Here is a 16,092-nt window from a genome sequence, read left to right on the forward strand (position 1 = left end):
AAACCTTATGGTCCTATCGAGAGGTTACATGCATTGCACAGACGTGTATGTGCTGGATCTCACTGTTGATGGCAAATCTGACCTGAGGTACAAATACTTGGTATCGTAGTGCACTGCACCATTGGTGCCTGATACATTTTATGGTCTTTTTGCTCTGTGTTTTCCTCATTAGAGAAGACGATCCGGTTGCTGATTTTCCTGACGTTTACAAATGTAAAGCATCTGTAAAGAAATTCAAACATTTTAATTATTTTAGATCAGAAAATGATTTTATTTACGAGTCGAAATATTTTTCACTCCATTTTCATTTCTAGTATGAGCATTTGGGGAACTTTTAATAATTGGTAAAAGTAATTTTTATTGACGCTTATCTTAGCAACAGACACATTGCTTTAGAAGAAACGCCTATAACAATTAGTCCATTCGCGCATTAGTCGCGACATTCCATATGCAGTAATTTTAATTCTGTCACATGTGAACTATCAATAATCCCTCCTCAAAATCACGTATTACTCGGGGCTATTCATACTCGGTATTAATTCGTATCTGTGATGTTCCTGTTCGTCATTTCCTAAAGTGACATGATGTCAGCATCCAGGAGTTAACCCAAGTCATTTTTATGTTTTTTATTTTAATTTTCCTTCTTATCATGAGGGAATCAGTTGGATCTTAATTGGACTAATTAATCAAGACATATTTTAGTGAACTACTGTCATCGTCCGTGTAGCCTCACAGCACTGTTCTTCTTAATTCTAATTCTTTCTAACCTTTCATTTCCTGTAAGATTATTTCATTGGTTTTTGAGCTTATTTGGACACAAAGAACGTTTCTATTATAAGTGGCTGTTTGCTATGTGTGAATAATAAAGAAGAGAATAACAAAATGAATGTCATGACATAAACGATATTAATTCAATGTGAAAATTTTAAAGTCCGTTTCCATCGATTTTATTTGGTTGCAACGCGTCACGCTGCGCGAGTTTGTAAATTATTTTCCATCGCCAGTTACGCTTGCTAACTATGAATCAACAGGTATAGAGGATTCTACGTAATAACAAAGCTAGAGTTATAGTATGCAGATAAAATAAAAGCAAGTAATGCAAACATAATCCCTGCTGGGCTCTGAATTTGAATTCATGAAGGTTTCGTTAATCTCAGTTTCAGTACCCGCCTTCTATGATCGCAATTGCCCTTAAGTAAGAGGTCAGTGCGTCCCCGTATGGCCTTAATATATGGAAAAATATCAAACATCATGAAGTTGAGTAATTTACACATCGTCAATCATGATTCGCAAAAGTCAATGGGTAAGTGCAATTTTTTTCAATATTTCTGTGTAGATAACTTGCAAAAGCAGTGAATATTTAAAAACGGTAATAAATAAATTAAAGATCTTCATTGTTTTCACTATTCATTGAAAAGCTCCAGGAAAAGATTCCGTCGAGGCATCAGGCGAGTGTCGGTCGGGACACCAGCGGAAAGAGTAAATGGCAGTTGTCGTTTTTCTGTCACCAGGTGAGCATGTGTGAGAAGATCAGCTCCATTTCCATGAGCAGAGATTGGATCAACTTACATACAGGAACTGTGCTTAACTTTCAACTGTTATACGAGCAATAATTTAATAATCATCTACGACGGAAACCTTTTTATGCTGTTCGCGTGTCTCGCAATGTCTATCGATATGCTTCAAGTGAAAATGAAAATTTTTCGCTTGAAGCTGAAAGTACATATTGTCAAAAATTTGCCAGTTGCCACATAGTTTGAGTACGAGTTGTTGTCGAGTCCGGGTTCACATTTTTTAACAAGTGAAAACTTTTTATTTTTATTTTTTAACTTGCATCAATTTAACGATTCAAAAAGGGATAAAATCAGCAATCCAGAAAAAGCGTGTTCGTATTTCTTGACGTGATCAAATGTTACCAAATAAGTTCAATGTTACTCTATAATTTGAACGTTGGGCGTTTTAGTTGGCGCTTGTATCGAAGGTTATTCATCTATAGCTGGGTAGTGCAATGTATCATATGCTAACATTCAGCATAGTTTGATGTAGAATGACTAGAAAAAGCTTACAGGCCAGGGAAAATCATTTATTTGACATTGCATCGAAATTTATTTATTTGATGCTTACGTTGCCCTTTGAACGTATAAATGAAATGTTAAATGATCATGATAACTAAGGATTTTTTAGGAGGTGCAATCGTTTCTGTATTCAATACAGCCTCCCTCCTCAGTGATGATTCTTATCAGGTTGATGATCTCGGTGTCGATGCTTTGTTAGAACCGCTGGTTTTGTTTAAACAGGTTTCGTCTGCTCTGCGCTTTGTTAAAACAGGTTTCGTCTGCTCTGCGCTTCGTTTTCGTTAAAACAGGTTTCGTCTGCTCTGCGGTTCCTGGAAATGTCTGGATACATATGGAGTAGTTTCCACAGACTATATATTATTTTCGTATACCCGATTGTACGAACGCCAATACCTTACAAAAAATAAAAAAAAATGATTGGTAGGTTTTTTATGGCGACTGCATTTGCAAGATTTTCAAACGATTAGAGGTCGCGAGCTTATCAACTTAGAGCTTGTCTCTTAATACACGTCTCGTCACTCTCGTGTTCGAACATCGTTTTTATCTCCCAAATGTTTTGATTAAACTTATATGATCTATGGACATGTTGCTCAGGTTATTAAGTGAAAATAAGCATAAACTCGTACATTACATTTTCTATCAATGCTCTTTTAAACAGATTTAACGAGTTATTTATTATCTATTTAATATTTTTATAATAAAGAACAGAATTGAAAAATTCCGAACCACGATTCATTTCTTCTAGCCATTATTTACTAAATACAACGTTTTTTCGATGACGAGTCTGTTGCTTGATCGTCCAGGTCCATTGAAACTATTCCATTCGTGATGCCGAGATAGAAGCTAATATAACCGAACAAAAGAATTGTTAAGAAAATGTTCTTCAAAAGTTTTATCATAAAATTCTATAACATATCCAGATTTACCTTGTTCTCCTCGAGTACTTTTCACTCCCGTGTTCGTAATTACAGCCTACACAATACAAGTTTTTCCCGACCGCCGTAACTTGTAACTGCGATTTTAGAATTTGTGATTCCTGCATTGCTTACTTGTATTCGAATGGGACAGGTCAATTTTACTATACGATATCGAAGAGAGAAAATAGAATGAAATGAAGCATTTAATCAGGAACCGCAAGCTCATTTCAGCTTACACATGTCTCACTTATTACAGCTTTCCATTTCAACTGTGTTTACCCACAGGCGACGGCTCGACCTACTGCAAGAACTATGCGTAATTGGAGTGAAGGAATGTTGATGTGGAAGATGAAGAGATGTTCGCTGAGTTTTGTTATATTCGTGGTGTTCTTACGTCTATCCCGTACGGTGGGTTGTGTTATCCTTGTTGTGTCACTTATGGCTTGTCACGAAAATATTTGGTGTTACAATGTAAGTTATAAACAATTTTACCCCTCAGGGGGGACTTCTGACGGGTGTCTGTGCGCGTCAGAAGTCCTATGGGATTTCGCGTTCCTAGGGGGATTGTTCCTGAGCGCCCCACCGCTGAGCTCACGGTGTTTGACTGTAGGTCTCTGTTGTGGGGTTAAGTTATTATGTAGGTAGGATTCCTTACATTTCCCTTCTCTGTCTCTCTCGTGCGGGCGGCCGACGTCCCGTGTAAGCGACCTCTTGTTCGAGTGTCTTCGTTTCTGTTGCTTTTCACCTGTCCCTCCTTGTCACTTCGTCTCTTTGAGATGCTAACGCTGTTTCTTTTGAGCCAGCTTCAGCGGGCTGGACATCTGAGACTTACCACCCCTTGTGGGTGATGAATAATTGAGACCTTCCGCCTCTTTGGTGATATTCATCTTGACTTTCGGTGCGAGATAGCTAAATAGCTGAAGCGCTAGTAAACATTTGGCCACTAAACTAAACACAATTTTAGTTATGTATTCAATCTATACTGCATTCAATATTGTTTACTTCGAATCAACAGTTAAACTGTTAGAGCTGTCATTTGCTTAGCTGCAACATTCGAGAGCTACTTTCTAGAAACGTGAATTTACTGAGACGTGGAGAGTTTAAGATTATAATTAGCGTGAATTATTTCTCGATTTCAATGTTCACTGCCATTTCCAGGCACTGGGTGCGGTGCCAGGAGCCATGTCGTGTCTGCCGCCGTCGGACAGCAATACTTCGGGTGAGATCGCATCGCCTCTCCCATCAGCTCGCCTGCCGACCAGCTTGCGGCCCCTGAACTACCGACTCACTCTGGAGCCTTTCTTAGAGTCGCCGTGGACACTCAAGGGGGAATTGGTCCTCATGATGAGAGTAGAACAGACTACGAACAACATCACTCTAAACATGTTGGACATGATTATACTTAATGATACGGTCAAGGTGAGAGTCGTGAATCCATTGTAATTGGGTTTAATTGTAACATGCTGGAACGAAGTAGGTGGGATCGCATAAATTAAATGATTGAAGTTTAAGTGACCACATTTTTCTGGTCAAAAATTTCCTGATTGAGGCATATATGATTTTAACTCTTGCGCAAATGGACATCATTGATTAAACCACTAATTAAATCATATTGCAAGAGTAAACAGATTGATGCAGTTTATATTCATGCAGGTGGAAAAGTGGGGAGAGGGCGAAGTGGCGGTAGACGTGCCGGTAGTACGTCAGACATATGACGCATACCGCCAGATGTATACAGCAGAGCTGGAGCAGCCTCTGATGATAGGTGGACTGTGCAACATCTCCCTCCGGTATGTCGGTCTGCTGAATGATAAGCTCGTCGGCTTCTATCGCTCCATGTACCAATCCGAAGACGACACTGAGAGGTAAACGCACGCTTGATATATATTTGAATACAGGATGACCGAGGAAGAGGTCGAACGTTGCATTCAAATAGTTCTGGAACTGTTTTATGTTTAAAGCATGAAACGATTTGGTTGTGTAAAAGTCTAGTTACATTGATGCATGCGATAAAACTTCGGTGTTATAATATCTTTCAAAAATACTGCAGTGTTAAAATTTTTCTTTACATTTGTAAAATATTTTTCTTGTGTCGTCTTATATGGACAACTAAGAATATTTAAAGACCAGCCTGCTTGTGTATTCAAGCGGACAAGCAACTTATGCGTCTTTTAACGCGGACAGTTCCTTCGAAGCTGTCTCGGGATCTCAAAGATGCAGTTTTTTGTGCCGCTGAACTTTTCTGGGCTGCCATCACATATTGCCTAATTGACGTTAAAGCATATCTTTAAAGAACATAATTCAATGGCTACTCAAATGCTGCGAGATACTTACGTCGAGCTAACACTCTTGGCCGTCGTGCAGGTGGCTGGCGTCGACCCAGTTCTCCCCCACAGACGCTCGTCGAGCGTTCCCAGGCTTCGATGAGCCAGGGTACAAGAGCACATTTGATATAACACTGGTGCATCCACCCAACTACACCGCTCACAGCAACATGCCTGCCAAATCCTCAAAAACTCGGTTAGAAGAGACTTGTTTGTTATTAGACACAAAATTAATGGGTGATCTATAATTCAATTATATTCTAAAAATTGTCAAGGTAGACGCTCTATTCGACTCTTTCAGCTTCTAGGAGAAGTATCGTACGGATTCAAGATCATTTATCTTTTGGTTGGCTATAAGAATTCTCTTATTAGTAATTATGAGTCAGTGCTTCAAACGTTATCTCTGTTTGCTGGGAGCACTATTATCTTTGCATGAAAGAGATCTCAGGAATATAAAATTTCATTTCCCAATAATAAAATTTAAATGATTTCGCGGATCAAAACGTGGTGTTAACCAATAGACTGTTTCTGATATACGCAGCGCTGATGGCAAATCTGAAACTATCTTTGAACGGACTCCGATCATGTCGACTTTCATCGTGGCTTTTCACATAAGCGACTTTGAGTCGATGCCTGTGAAGCGATTGAACTCCACTTCTTTTACAGGTTTGTTAGTGTCAATCTTCGATAAACATATGCAAGAGCCAGAAATCTTATTATGATGATAGGCTCTCATTATATGTTCAAAATATACCTACCATGAGTTAACAATCGATGTCTCTCTATTTTTCGACATTATAAAACCTACATTTTAAACTTGTGAAGTAGTGATAAGTTTTTTACTTCATATATGCCGTTTCGTGGATTTGGATAGGACAAAGATATGCATGTAGAAACCATCTGTTGCGAGGCGAAATGCTCGAGATTTTATCATTTGATTGCAGGCAAGTAGGCGTGACTTTCGATGGTATGTAGTAAAATCTGCGTTAGGTTATTCATAATCGGAATTGTAATGTTGTGAACTCTGCAGTTTGGAGTCGGCCCGCCGTACTGAATCAAACTTCGTACGTGTACGATGCCACCCCGGCAATTCTGCAGTTTCTGGAGGAGTACTTCGGCATCGCTTACGCTTTGCCAAAACTCGACATGGTTGCTGTACCGGACTTTAAATTTAGTGCCATGGAGAATTGGGGACTAATTACGTACAGGTTAGATATTGATAGTTACAAATGTGCACTGGTTAGAAAGTAAATATTTAGTGATGATGAACGGTAAGTCTTCAGTCACTTCTCCGCTGGCAGCAATTCTCTGTGAGTTCGGTCAGTCGTGAGAGACGTCAGGTAAAATATTTTTCCACTTTAACCAGGACACATGGGATGCCGCAATTGACGTCCCGGGGCATCATGCCGTCGTGTCACTGTTGAGGGTGTGTGTGATTAAAGTTGTTGGGTTAAATGCACCTGAGAACACTAATTACAACAGACTTCCAGGTGAAGATGACCATTTGTGAAGGTGGCGAGGACGTGTGGGCAGCTGATGCTCATGTGTTAGTGTATAAAGGTGGAGGTGCGCAACATCGTACGAGTATTTTGGAGCTCTTGAATAGCTGGTGCTTTGCTATAACGTATGATAAGAGTGTAAGTTTACCGAAGAGCCAGAGGTACACGACTGAAAGTTCCATGCCTTTTATTTCTGTCATAACACAAAGCCACCTCTTTGTCCAAGGGACTTATTGTGCTCAATGTTACCTATCGTTTTTAATTAACACGAAACCATTATTATTAATTGGTGCAAGGAACCCTGCATCGAACTTTTTAATAATTGACGAACTTTAATTTTAGATTGCAGTAGAATAACGATAAAATGAAATTATTTTTCTCTGCAGGGAATCTGCTATGGTGATCGAGCCTGGAGCGTCCCCCGGCAGTCAGTTTTACGCTCTGTACCTCACCGGTCATGAGGTGGCCCACCAGTGGTTCGGTAACCTGGTCACTCCCGCGTGGTGGTCTGAGCTCTGGCTCAAGGAAGGCTTTGCTTCGTTCATGGGTTACTTGGCTGTCGAGTCGGTAAGTCTCGCTTACTCCTGCATATAGCACACATCAGGCGTTGGCCCCAGTATTTTCTCCCTGAAATTTTTTGCATGAATGAGTTGCAGTCAATATAGATAGTGATTGTATTCTGACTGCAGATTGTCAGATTGTTGGTTATTCTGATTGTGGAGGTTCTATTGGAAACTCTAATACTAATTTTATTATCAAGAAAAGGACATTTTTGAAGAAATGAAGTTGTTTGGCTGGTTAAAGCAGAAACACATCTAAAGGAAAATTTTTGACACACAGCTCATTTTATTCGACTACTGCAACTAACGCAATAACCTTTTGTATAATGAAGACATACTTTGAAATTATTATCCAGGGTCCTCTGATTTCAGGTGCAGCCCAGCTGGGACGCCATGGACAAATTCGTCACCAGCTACCAACAGTCGGTGATGCCTCTCGACAGTCTGCAGTCTTCACATCCTATCAACGTTCCTGTCAACCATCCTGACGAAATAGGGGAAATATTCGATAAAATTTCTTATGAAAAAGGTAATTGTACCGCTGGTTGTGTAGTTGTAGCCTTCAGGATTTGGCGTAGCTAGTGAATATTTGAATATATTATTTGATGTTGGCAATCTTGAAGGCCTTCGAAATTGAGTGATTGATGTTTCTTTTGCCATGAGATTTTTTATTAAATGTGAGTGTAGAACTACGATGCCGGTATAGCAACTATAATAATCAGGCCTTAGCCTTATGACGCCTGCGTTAATTCTAATATGTAATAAAATGCTCCTAGTCTTTTATGTGTAATTAATTTACTTTGTCATGATATCCTTTCAACAAATCAAATGTCTGTAAAGTTGTATTTCAAATCTATTCTGAAACTCTCAGATGAAAAAAAGTTGGGCAACTGGATAATTGATGAATAGAGAATAATTTAGAAGTTTAGAAATGAACCCTGCATAGATCATGAAATATCCTTTGTTTTTGGCCTTCACGATCAGGGGCTTCACTTCTACGAATGGTGTACAAGTTCGTGGGAGCGAACGCCTTTAGAGCTGGGTTGTCCAACTACCTCCAGCAGCTGTGGGTGACCCCTGCAATTTTCTGTGTGAACTTCGTGCAAATAAAAATGCAAAGTTTGCAGGTGGATGATGAAATAAATAACACTTTTCACTAACTTCAATAACAAATGAAATGGAAAACCCAAAAAGGAAACAAATATATGTCAACATTAGTGGCAATCAGTTTGAAAGCAATCGATCAGTCTCAATTGAATTTAATCTGTTAGATAAAATTCAGCTGGTACTAGTTCATTAGGAAGATGCATAACATTAGTGAATATTGTACTAAAGAAATACTGTTTTGCGAATAGTTTGATTTCAAAGCGCCGTATTTACAAAAATGATTTGATGGATTCACATTTATATTTTTACAATATATGTATACAGAAGAATAACGTAATAGCGCAATTTGTTTTATCTAATCTTGGAAATTCGAGAGTTGTAGTACCAACTAAATGGCAAACACTCAAAAAAAATTCTAAGGAAATTTCGATGAATCGATGAAGCAGTTGACACATCAATTCCTTTGAGCTTCGAGCTAATATTACTCGTAGGAACGCGCGTTTATGTACGTTTATATTTTATGTAAGAAGATAGCGCAGGAAATGGCTTTTCAGAGGTTGAAATAGTTATTATTAAATTTTTTACTTTGAGCCGGAAGCCCCAAATAGTCTTGTGCTGTAGTTTCAAATTTTGACTGGGTATTAGATTTGTAATCTGTGTGGCACAGGCAGTACTCGTCAGCTGATCAGTACGACTTGTGGCGCCATCTCACCGCCTCGGGCAACGACTCGCTCCCCAGCGGAGTTTCTGTCGAGACAATAATGGTGACGTGGACGCACAAGAAGGGATACCCAATCGTCAACGTCACGCGCACCGAAGACGCCATTCTACTCACTCAGGTATGAAGGAAGGCACTACGCGTATAGGCAACTAACATTGAGCGTTAATTTATGGGAAACGTGGCTAAGGGTTTTTTAACCTAATTGAAAGTGTACATGGTGTATACTTTGTAGGTATAAATACTTCACAACTGTTGGCCTCTGTATTATGTAAAGCTGTGTACCAGGAATGACCGATGAATAGAATTTACGAAGATAAATAAGGATCTAGTCACACTCTATCGTAATACATCGCTTGAGATGAGAACCTGATTTTGCCTGACTAGTTATTAACTATATATCTAATGAAAGTCCGGTTCAGTATTATGTGTTCATTTGCAGTTATGTTGTATCAATGTTTACTAATTATATTATTGATTTCAAATTCAATGACATTAATAAAAATATTGATCGTATTCCAAGGAACAATTCCTGTTCGGCAGCCGCAACTCATCTGCAGGCTGGTGGATCCCCATCACTTACACGACCGCCGCGGCACCAGAGTTCCGCGTCTCCACTCCTCAGGCCTGGATGCCTGATGACCCGCGTCAAATACTGACTATCAGTAAGAACTTGATATTACATTGAACCCGACCGTGCTCTTTGGGCTTCAATTTTATTTCAAACGCTCTATGATTTTGTTGAATTCTCGAGTTATTAAGCTTCATTTTTAGGAAACGGTGATGTATTGTAAAATGAAATTAAAAAACATTTTTAATCCGAGAGTTACTTATGAGATCGTTTCCTGCGCGAAGACGGATCAACTAGGCTGGAAGATTGGATAGCGTTGAACTTAAATGCCAGTGGATTTTACCGCGTGAATTACGCTGCTAACGACTGGAAGCTACTGAACCAACAACTGCAACGACGCCACGACCTGTTCCCGCCCTCACAGCGAGCTGCATTCCTGGACGACGCTCTCGAGCTTGCGAAGGAAGGTATGTTTGTATATAAGGTGCTTATACACGTGGCGAGTAGTGGCGTTGATTAGTCGAGTCGACTACTCAAATTCCTAGTTTTTCCGGCTGAGAGCCTATACACGAAGAGAGTATTTTCGGTACAGTCCGTCGGTGCCAGTGCGACGTTGAGAGTTGTCGAGTAAGGTGTGTGCATGGTGGAAGCAAGCGAGAGCGACACTGGTGCTCAGCGCGCACCACAGCGGCCGAGAGCGACACAGTAATACACACTACAGTGGCCTCGGCGGTACTGGGCTTACTCGAGTAACTCGACTCAACTGGCTCAGAGCAACTTGAAGTGCTGTGGGCTCAATGCACTAGCTAGTCGCGTCTGAAGACGTTAATCATCACAAATATTTGGAGTCGACTCAATTCGACTAATCGACGCGACTACTCGCCCCGTGTATCAGCATCTCATGAAAACTCTATCTTCAGCACCAAAATGTTTCACTTGCTATTTCATATATATGTTAGGCTCTTTTATTGCTAAAATTTGATTTGACTTCAAAATTTGATGGATTCCTTTTTACTGTCTTGTATGGTTTGTGGTTTTATGTAATTTCCATTTCGTTCCCAAAAAACCCCCTTCAGGGTGTCACCACCGGACTGGTACGAATTATCATTTGATTAATGTTCTGCATTTCTCTGTTCTGTGATTTGTTTCTATTTTCGCATTTTCACCTTATATGCTCTGTACGTACGCTGAATATTTTAACCGTTGGCACGCAAGACAAGTACATGATTCCAGGCTCTTGAATGGAGATTGGTAACTAACAATGATATTAACTGGAATCATTGAGAGAGTTGACTTTACGTTTCTTCATTTTTTTTCAAGCGTAGAGAAAGAACCATCAGGCGATAATCAAGTCGGTTCATACAATGTGCTATCAGTCCTCTTAACTTCTACTGTTTCAAACTACTGTCGTATTTATTATATTCAGTGAACTGTATTGCTTGCAGGTTATACGAACTATTCAATCGCTCTGGACATGACTCGGTACCTGGTGAATGAAGCTCACATCGTGCCATGGGAGGCTGCCTTGGGAGGTTTCTCGTATTTCTATGGTCTTCTATCGCAAGACAGAGCGTTCGGCGATTTGAAGGTCAGGTGGCATTCGTCACTTATGTACTTTTAGGGTTACGTGTGCAGCCAGTGTTAGGCGAGGGACTTTCACAAGGTACGCGCGCTAAAACTTTTAGGTCATTCTTAACGTTCTTAATTAGATTTTACGCCATAACATTTTGTAATGTAAAAATGATTTAGACTCCTACCACACGCCGTCCATATGGACGGAGTAAAGTGCTAATTATAAGCGCGTTATGATGATTTGCCGTTCATTTAGCAATCACCAAAATTATTTTTTAAAGGTCTTCTCATAAGAATTCATTGTAGAAAATTCGCTTATTTAAATAGTTATCTGACGGTTTTAGGTATTTTAAGCGAAAGGCTGCCATGTTATTGTTTAATGCCTGTAAGTAGGTCATCCGCACTAGCTACTTGTCGGAATAGTACCTGTTGTAAGGCCTAGCCAGTCAAGTCAGAGCACTTTGTCTCTGCTGTCCCTGCGAGCCTGACGAGCTATTATAGGCTGCAGTACACTATTCTCGGGTACGAGTGAATATGGATTAGTGCTCTTCAATAAGTGTCTATGAATTATTGTGTTTTGGATTGTTGAATTGTCTTTCTGAATTGTTCAATTTGACGTGTATATATTTGAGACTTTTGTCTCGGCAGGACAGAGCGAAGTCCCTCTCCTCTATAGTCTCTCAGTAGTCTACAGTTTAATAGGTAGTCTACCTAGTTATGATCGTAATTCTAAACTGTTCTTGAATAAGTATACAAACTATTTATCTATCAACTGAACCCGACATCAGCACGATGCCAATTTTCCATCATTTTGGATTTATCTTATTACATTTTCCTCATACTAAAAAATTAAGAATTTTGTCATAACAAGTTTGAGTTATGCTGCAACACAACCTTATGTGACTAAAGGTTCAATATGCATGGAGTTTATCGTAAATGACCCTGCCGCATCGTTTCAGCCCTGCCCACAACCAGTTCTGCAAAATGTATTCAACAATTAAATAATGTCATCGTATGGTACTACCCGTTCTTATAGTACCTGTACTACTACGGCAAAACTTTTTTCCAGGCTTACTTCCTGCATTTGGTTTCTCCTTGGTATGAAAGCCTTGGGTTTGATGACAACCCTGAAGCTTCCTACACCGAGCGCAGCGCTCGGGCTCTGGCAGTTAAATGGGCATGCCTGTTGGGGCACAAAGGCTGCCTTGCAAGGGCAAGGAGTCTCTACAAGACATGGTCAAGCCAGAACAGCACCAAGTGAGTGCTCGATTAGAGACTGTTGGTCGATGGCTCGATGCTTGTCGTAAGATTTCAAGAAGTTAGGAGTTGATGTCTTCGACATTTCTGTGGCCTGTCGTTTGACTAGTCTTCTAATTCGTGGTGAGATCAAAAATATTTCACAAACTTATTATATTGATTAGATCTAGATGAATATTCGTATTATATTTAATGCGGGCTTTCGTTTAGGTTTGAATATATTCTTAGATTTGCTCATACGTGCGGGCGTAAATAGTCACAAATTTATCTCATGATTAGCCAGCTCCAAATTTACCCTGGAGACGATGCCCAGCCTGAGCATAAGATAGCCACACTCAGCTTCATAGCCTAGACTGCAGACTACGCTGATCCTCGTAAAAAGGCAGATCAGCGATGTACTAGCCATTGTCGCCGTACGTCTATCTATAATGGGGGCACATGCCGGAAGCAAGCTTTGCCCAACTTCACACTTTACTTCAAAATCTGAATTTGAATAAACGACTAATTTATTATTTCGGGAGACTCGAGAATATTTTATGAGGGCTGAAGATCTCATAGAACATGTTTAATGACATAAATGTCTGAAAATTCACAAATCGTGAAATTTTGCCACACAGCAAAAAGACGCTCGATGGTGATCTGAATGGTCAATGGACCATTTTCATATTATCTAAGGTTAATGGACTAGCTTTATATTGCCAGCCTTCGTGACACGATGTGCTTAATAATACGAATAAAATGCTGACCTGAAGAGCAATTTCATACTATGCAATCGTAATTTTCATCTTCGAAATGTTTCAGGCAGTACCCAATAATTAACCCTGATTGACTCGTGTCCGCTATAATCGATTGATGTTGAACGCCTTCAATAATTCTTTAACAGCAAACATCTCAGTCTTGTTTGATAATCAACTAAGTTTTGCTTTTGGTCTTTGCACAATAATCCTCCAGGTGGGCCGGTTCATCTTAAATTGGCTCTTTCGTTTGATAAGCTTGCACAACATTTCGGTTGAGGATGGAGCGGGGGCTCGTGCGTAGCATTGCAGCGCTCAGCTAGGGGTCGCGCCATAGAAACTCGCTAAAGTACACGCAGCGGCCTAAATGCAAGTAGCAGCTCGTTTGTTTGGTGGGTTTAGCTTCAAAAGCCATCAGTGATTGGCTGACGCAGTTGCAAACTTTATTTATAATTGCGCGGCCTCTGATGGGTCGATCACCGTCAATTTTGCCGTTAGTAGACGTAGCGGGATTGATGATAGAAAGAAAAATATATTTATTCCTAGATAAAAATCGCCGCGTACGTATGACGAAATACATCTACTTCAGAAATCAACAAAATTGACCATCAAAAGACTAGCGCTATCTAACGAATATTATTGTTGTTATTGCGCTATATTTGCCACTGAGCTGGGCATTGAAATAACTTACCGTGCTCTTCTGCATTCACACGACTTCAATTTTCACAGGGCTGTCATCCCAGGGCTTGTCCGCTACACGGTTCTCTGCACCGGCGTGGCGGAGGCAGAGGAGGATGCTTGGTCAGGCCTCCTGAGCATTGCCCTGGCATCTCCACCAGCCCAGCGCTCGCACCTTCTCAGCGCTCTGGCGTGCACACGACACTTGTGGCTCCTAGATAGGTAGTTTGTATTTTCTAGTCAATCTAGTGTGTAACAAGGTGATGCCGTTGGCGCTTTTTGAGCCTATTCAAAGTTTGATCCTAAATAATTTACCTTTGAGATCTAGTCAAATTCCATAACCTGTCATTTTCCCTTACTGTGGTTTTCATGTTTCTATACTGCCAACGTGAGGGTCAATGTATCCTCTTTTCTGAGGATACGAGAGTGTCTTATACAGCTACCCTGGTTTCTTTTCGTTCATGCTACCGTCGGGACGAGTTAATCAGGTTGTGTCAATAGGTACCTGTGGCTGGCGTTCAGCGCGGACTCTGGCATCAGGAAGCACGAGGCTCCGTCCATCGTCGCGGATGTGGCCGGGCAACCCGCTGGCCGCGCTCTGGCCTGGCGCTTCCTCAGGACAAACTGGCAGCGCATTGCGCTCTAGTGAGGCACTCGGCATTATCTTCATTTTAATGGACAAATTATAGTAAAAAACTTTGAACATCTGTGAATAATTAATCAATAAGTCATGATAACGTTGTAATACCTTACGTAAATGAAAATGTTTACGTACGTGTCTAACATAGAGCTTGCGTATTTATTCCAATAGCTTGGGCTCCAACAACAGAAATTTGGCCACAATGTTGAAGTCTACAACAAAAAGATTCAGCAGTAACGAAACTATCATGCAGGTAAGAAGCAGAAACGTCTTCATACCCAAGATTTTTTTCAAACTTCACATGTTTGAATTTGCAAACACAATCACAATGTGCAATACTGCGAACCATAATCTAAGACCGTAAATGCATTATTCAAATTGTTCGAAATAGTTTTGTGATAATATGACATTCATTGCCCCTAATAACTCTAACCTCTTCAGCTGGAGCAACTAAAGAAAGAGCAGGCTGGTCATCTGGGCGCTGGCGAACGAGCAGTTGAGCAGCAGATGGAAGAAGTTCGGGTGAATATTGCCTGGTGGAACGCACACTACCCCACTGTGACAGATTGGATTCGGAGGCATGCGTAGCATATATACGCATGTCATCTTGCCGCATGTGGCAATAAAACAAGTTTAAGTCAAAAGTGGTTTACTGTGGTTTGATTTACCTTTGCTCCAGAGATTTAAGAATCCATGAGAAATATGGAAGCTCAGGACATGACTTGAACCATGAGTAGATAATTACTTTAAGATAATCATACTAAATTATTGACTTTCGTGCTTTCTCTGCTCGGATGACTTTTATTTTGGAATACTGATGAAATAAATCTAGCGTAAACCAAATTGTTGACCCTCTAAGTTGGGCGGATGTACAAAGTCAGTGCAGAAATCATGTTGTGGAAATCTATTCAGATGCATTTTTCCCGGACCAGCTAATGCTAAAAATTCTTGTGCGTTGGTAAATTTTGGAGTGAATTGACTTTATTTAGAAATTTTGAATCGGTTACCTTTTCCCATTTAATACGACTTAGGAAATAACATCATCCTTTATACCTGAGCATACATATATTACGTATATATATGGCAGTTTTTCTTGAAGCCCAAAATACTTCTGCATTGCGGCATTTCAGTTACTTTTTGGCAGCACTAGCGCATGGTTGTCTGTTAATAAATTTATAAATGTGGAATGCCTCAATGGATTCACAGCAGAATTTGTATTTTTAGACTAGTATGAGCATACTGGCATCGCAAAATGACAGCAAAATTTGAACAACATCAAATTGCATTTTAGCTCACAGTTTTAATCAGTGATTTCACCGACTTGACGTTACCGTCGATGAACCGAAAAAAGTTAACGCCCAGTCGCGCTTCAACTCTTGTCAACAAATACCCATCAATGCGTCTCAAATTATGGACAAACACGCTCATTAATATGAGTGT

The 16,092-nt window shown here is 40.2% G+C and overlaps 1 protein-coding gene across 1 annotated transcript; it reads left to right on the top strand.

Annotated features, from left to right (window-relative positions):
* The first annotated feature begins 1,502 nt into the window (after nt 1–1,502).
* LOC108669279 (aminopeptidase N) lies at nt 1,503–15,302 on the top strand. Its single transcript, XM_018156584.2, has 19 exons — nt 1,503–1,511; nt 3,278–3,400; nt 4,151–4,411; nt 4,646–4,857; nt 5,357–5,512; nt 5,858–5,982; nt 6,347–6,524; nt 7,202–7,382; nt 7,748–7,904; nt 8,360–8,441; nt 9,150–9,321; nt 9,724–9,865; nt 10,056–10,238; nt 11,217–11,359; nt 12,413–12,600; nt 14,064–14,234; nt 14,514–14,657; nt 14,824–14,905; nt 15,094–15,302. Exons 2-19 carry the CDS (start codon nt 3,305–3,307, stop codon nt 15,238–15,240), a joined length of 2,820 nt encoding a protein of 939 aa, XP_018012073.1. The 5' UTR covers nt 1,503–1,511; nt 3,278–3,304; the 3' UTR covers nt 15,241–15,302.
* The last annotated feature ends 790 nt before the right edge of the window (nt 15,303–16,092 follow it).

Source organism: Hyalella azteca, unplaced genomic scaffold (assembly GCF_000764305.2).
Source record: "Hyalella azteca isolate HAZT.00-mixed unplaced genomic scaffold, Hazt_2.0.2 contig7231, whole genome shotgun sequence".
Taxonomy (NCBI): Eukaryota; Metazoa; Arthropoda; class Malacostraca; order Amphipoda; family Hyalellidae; genus Hyalella; species Hyalella azteca.

Bases quoted from the DNA above. Each gene is read 5' to 3' on its own strand.
- LOC108669279 (XM_018156584.2), top strand. From the start codon at position 3,305: ATGCGTAATTGGAGTGAAGGAATGTTGATGTGGAAGATGAAGAGATGT. The intron at 4,858-5,356 runs GTAAACGCACGC...GCCGTCGTGCAG, and splicing joins TCCGAAGACGACACTGAGAG to GTGGCTGGCGTCGACCCAGT. The intron at 7,383-7,747 runs GTAAGTCTCGCT...CTCTGATTTCAG, and splicing joins GTTACTTGGCTGTCGAGTCG to GTGCAGCCCAGCTGGGACGC.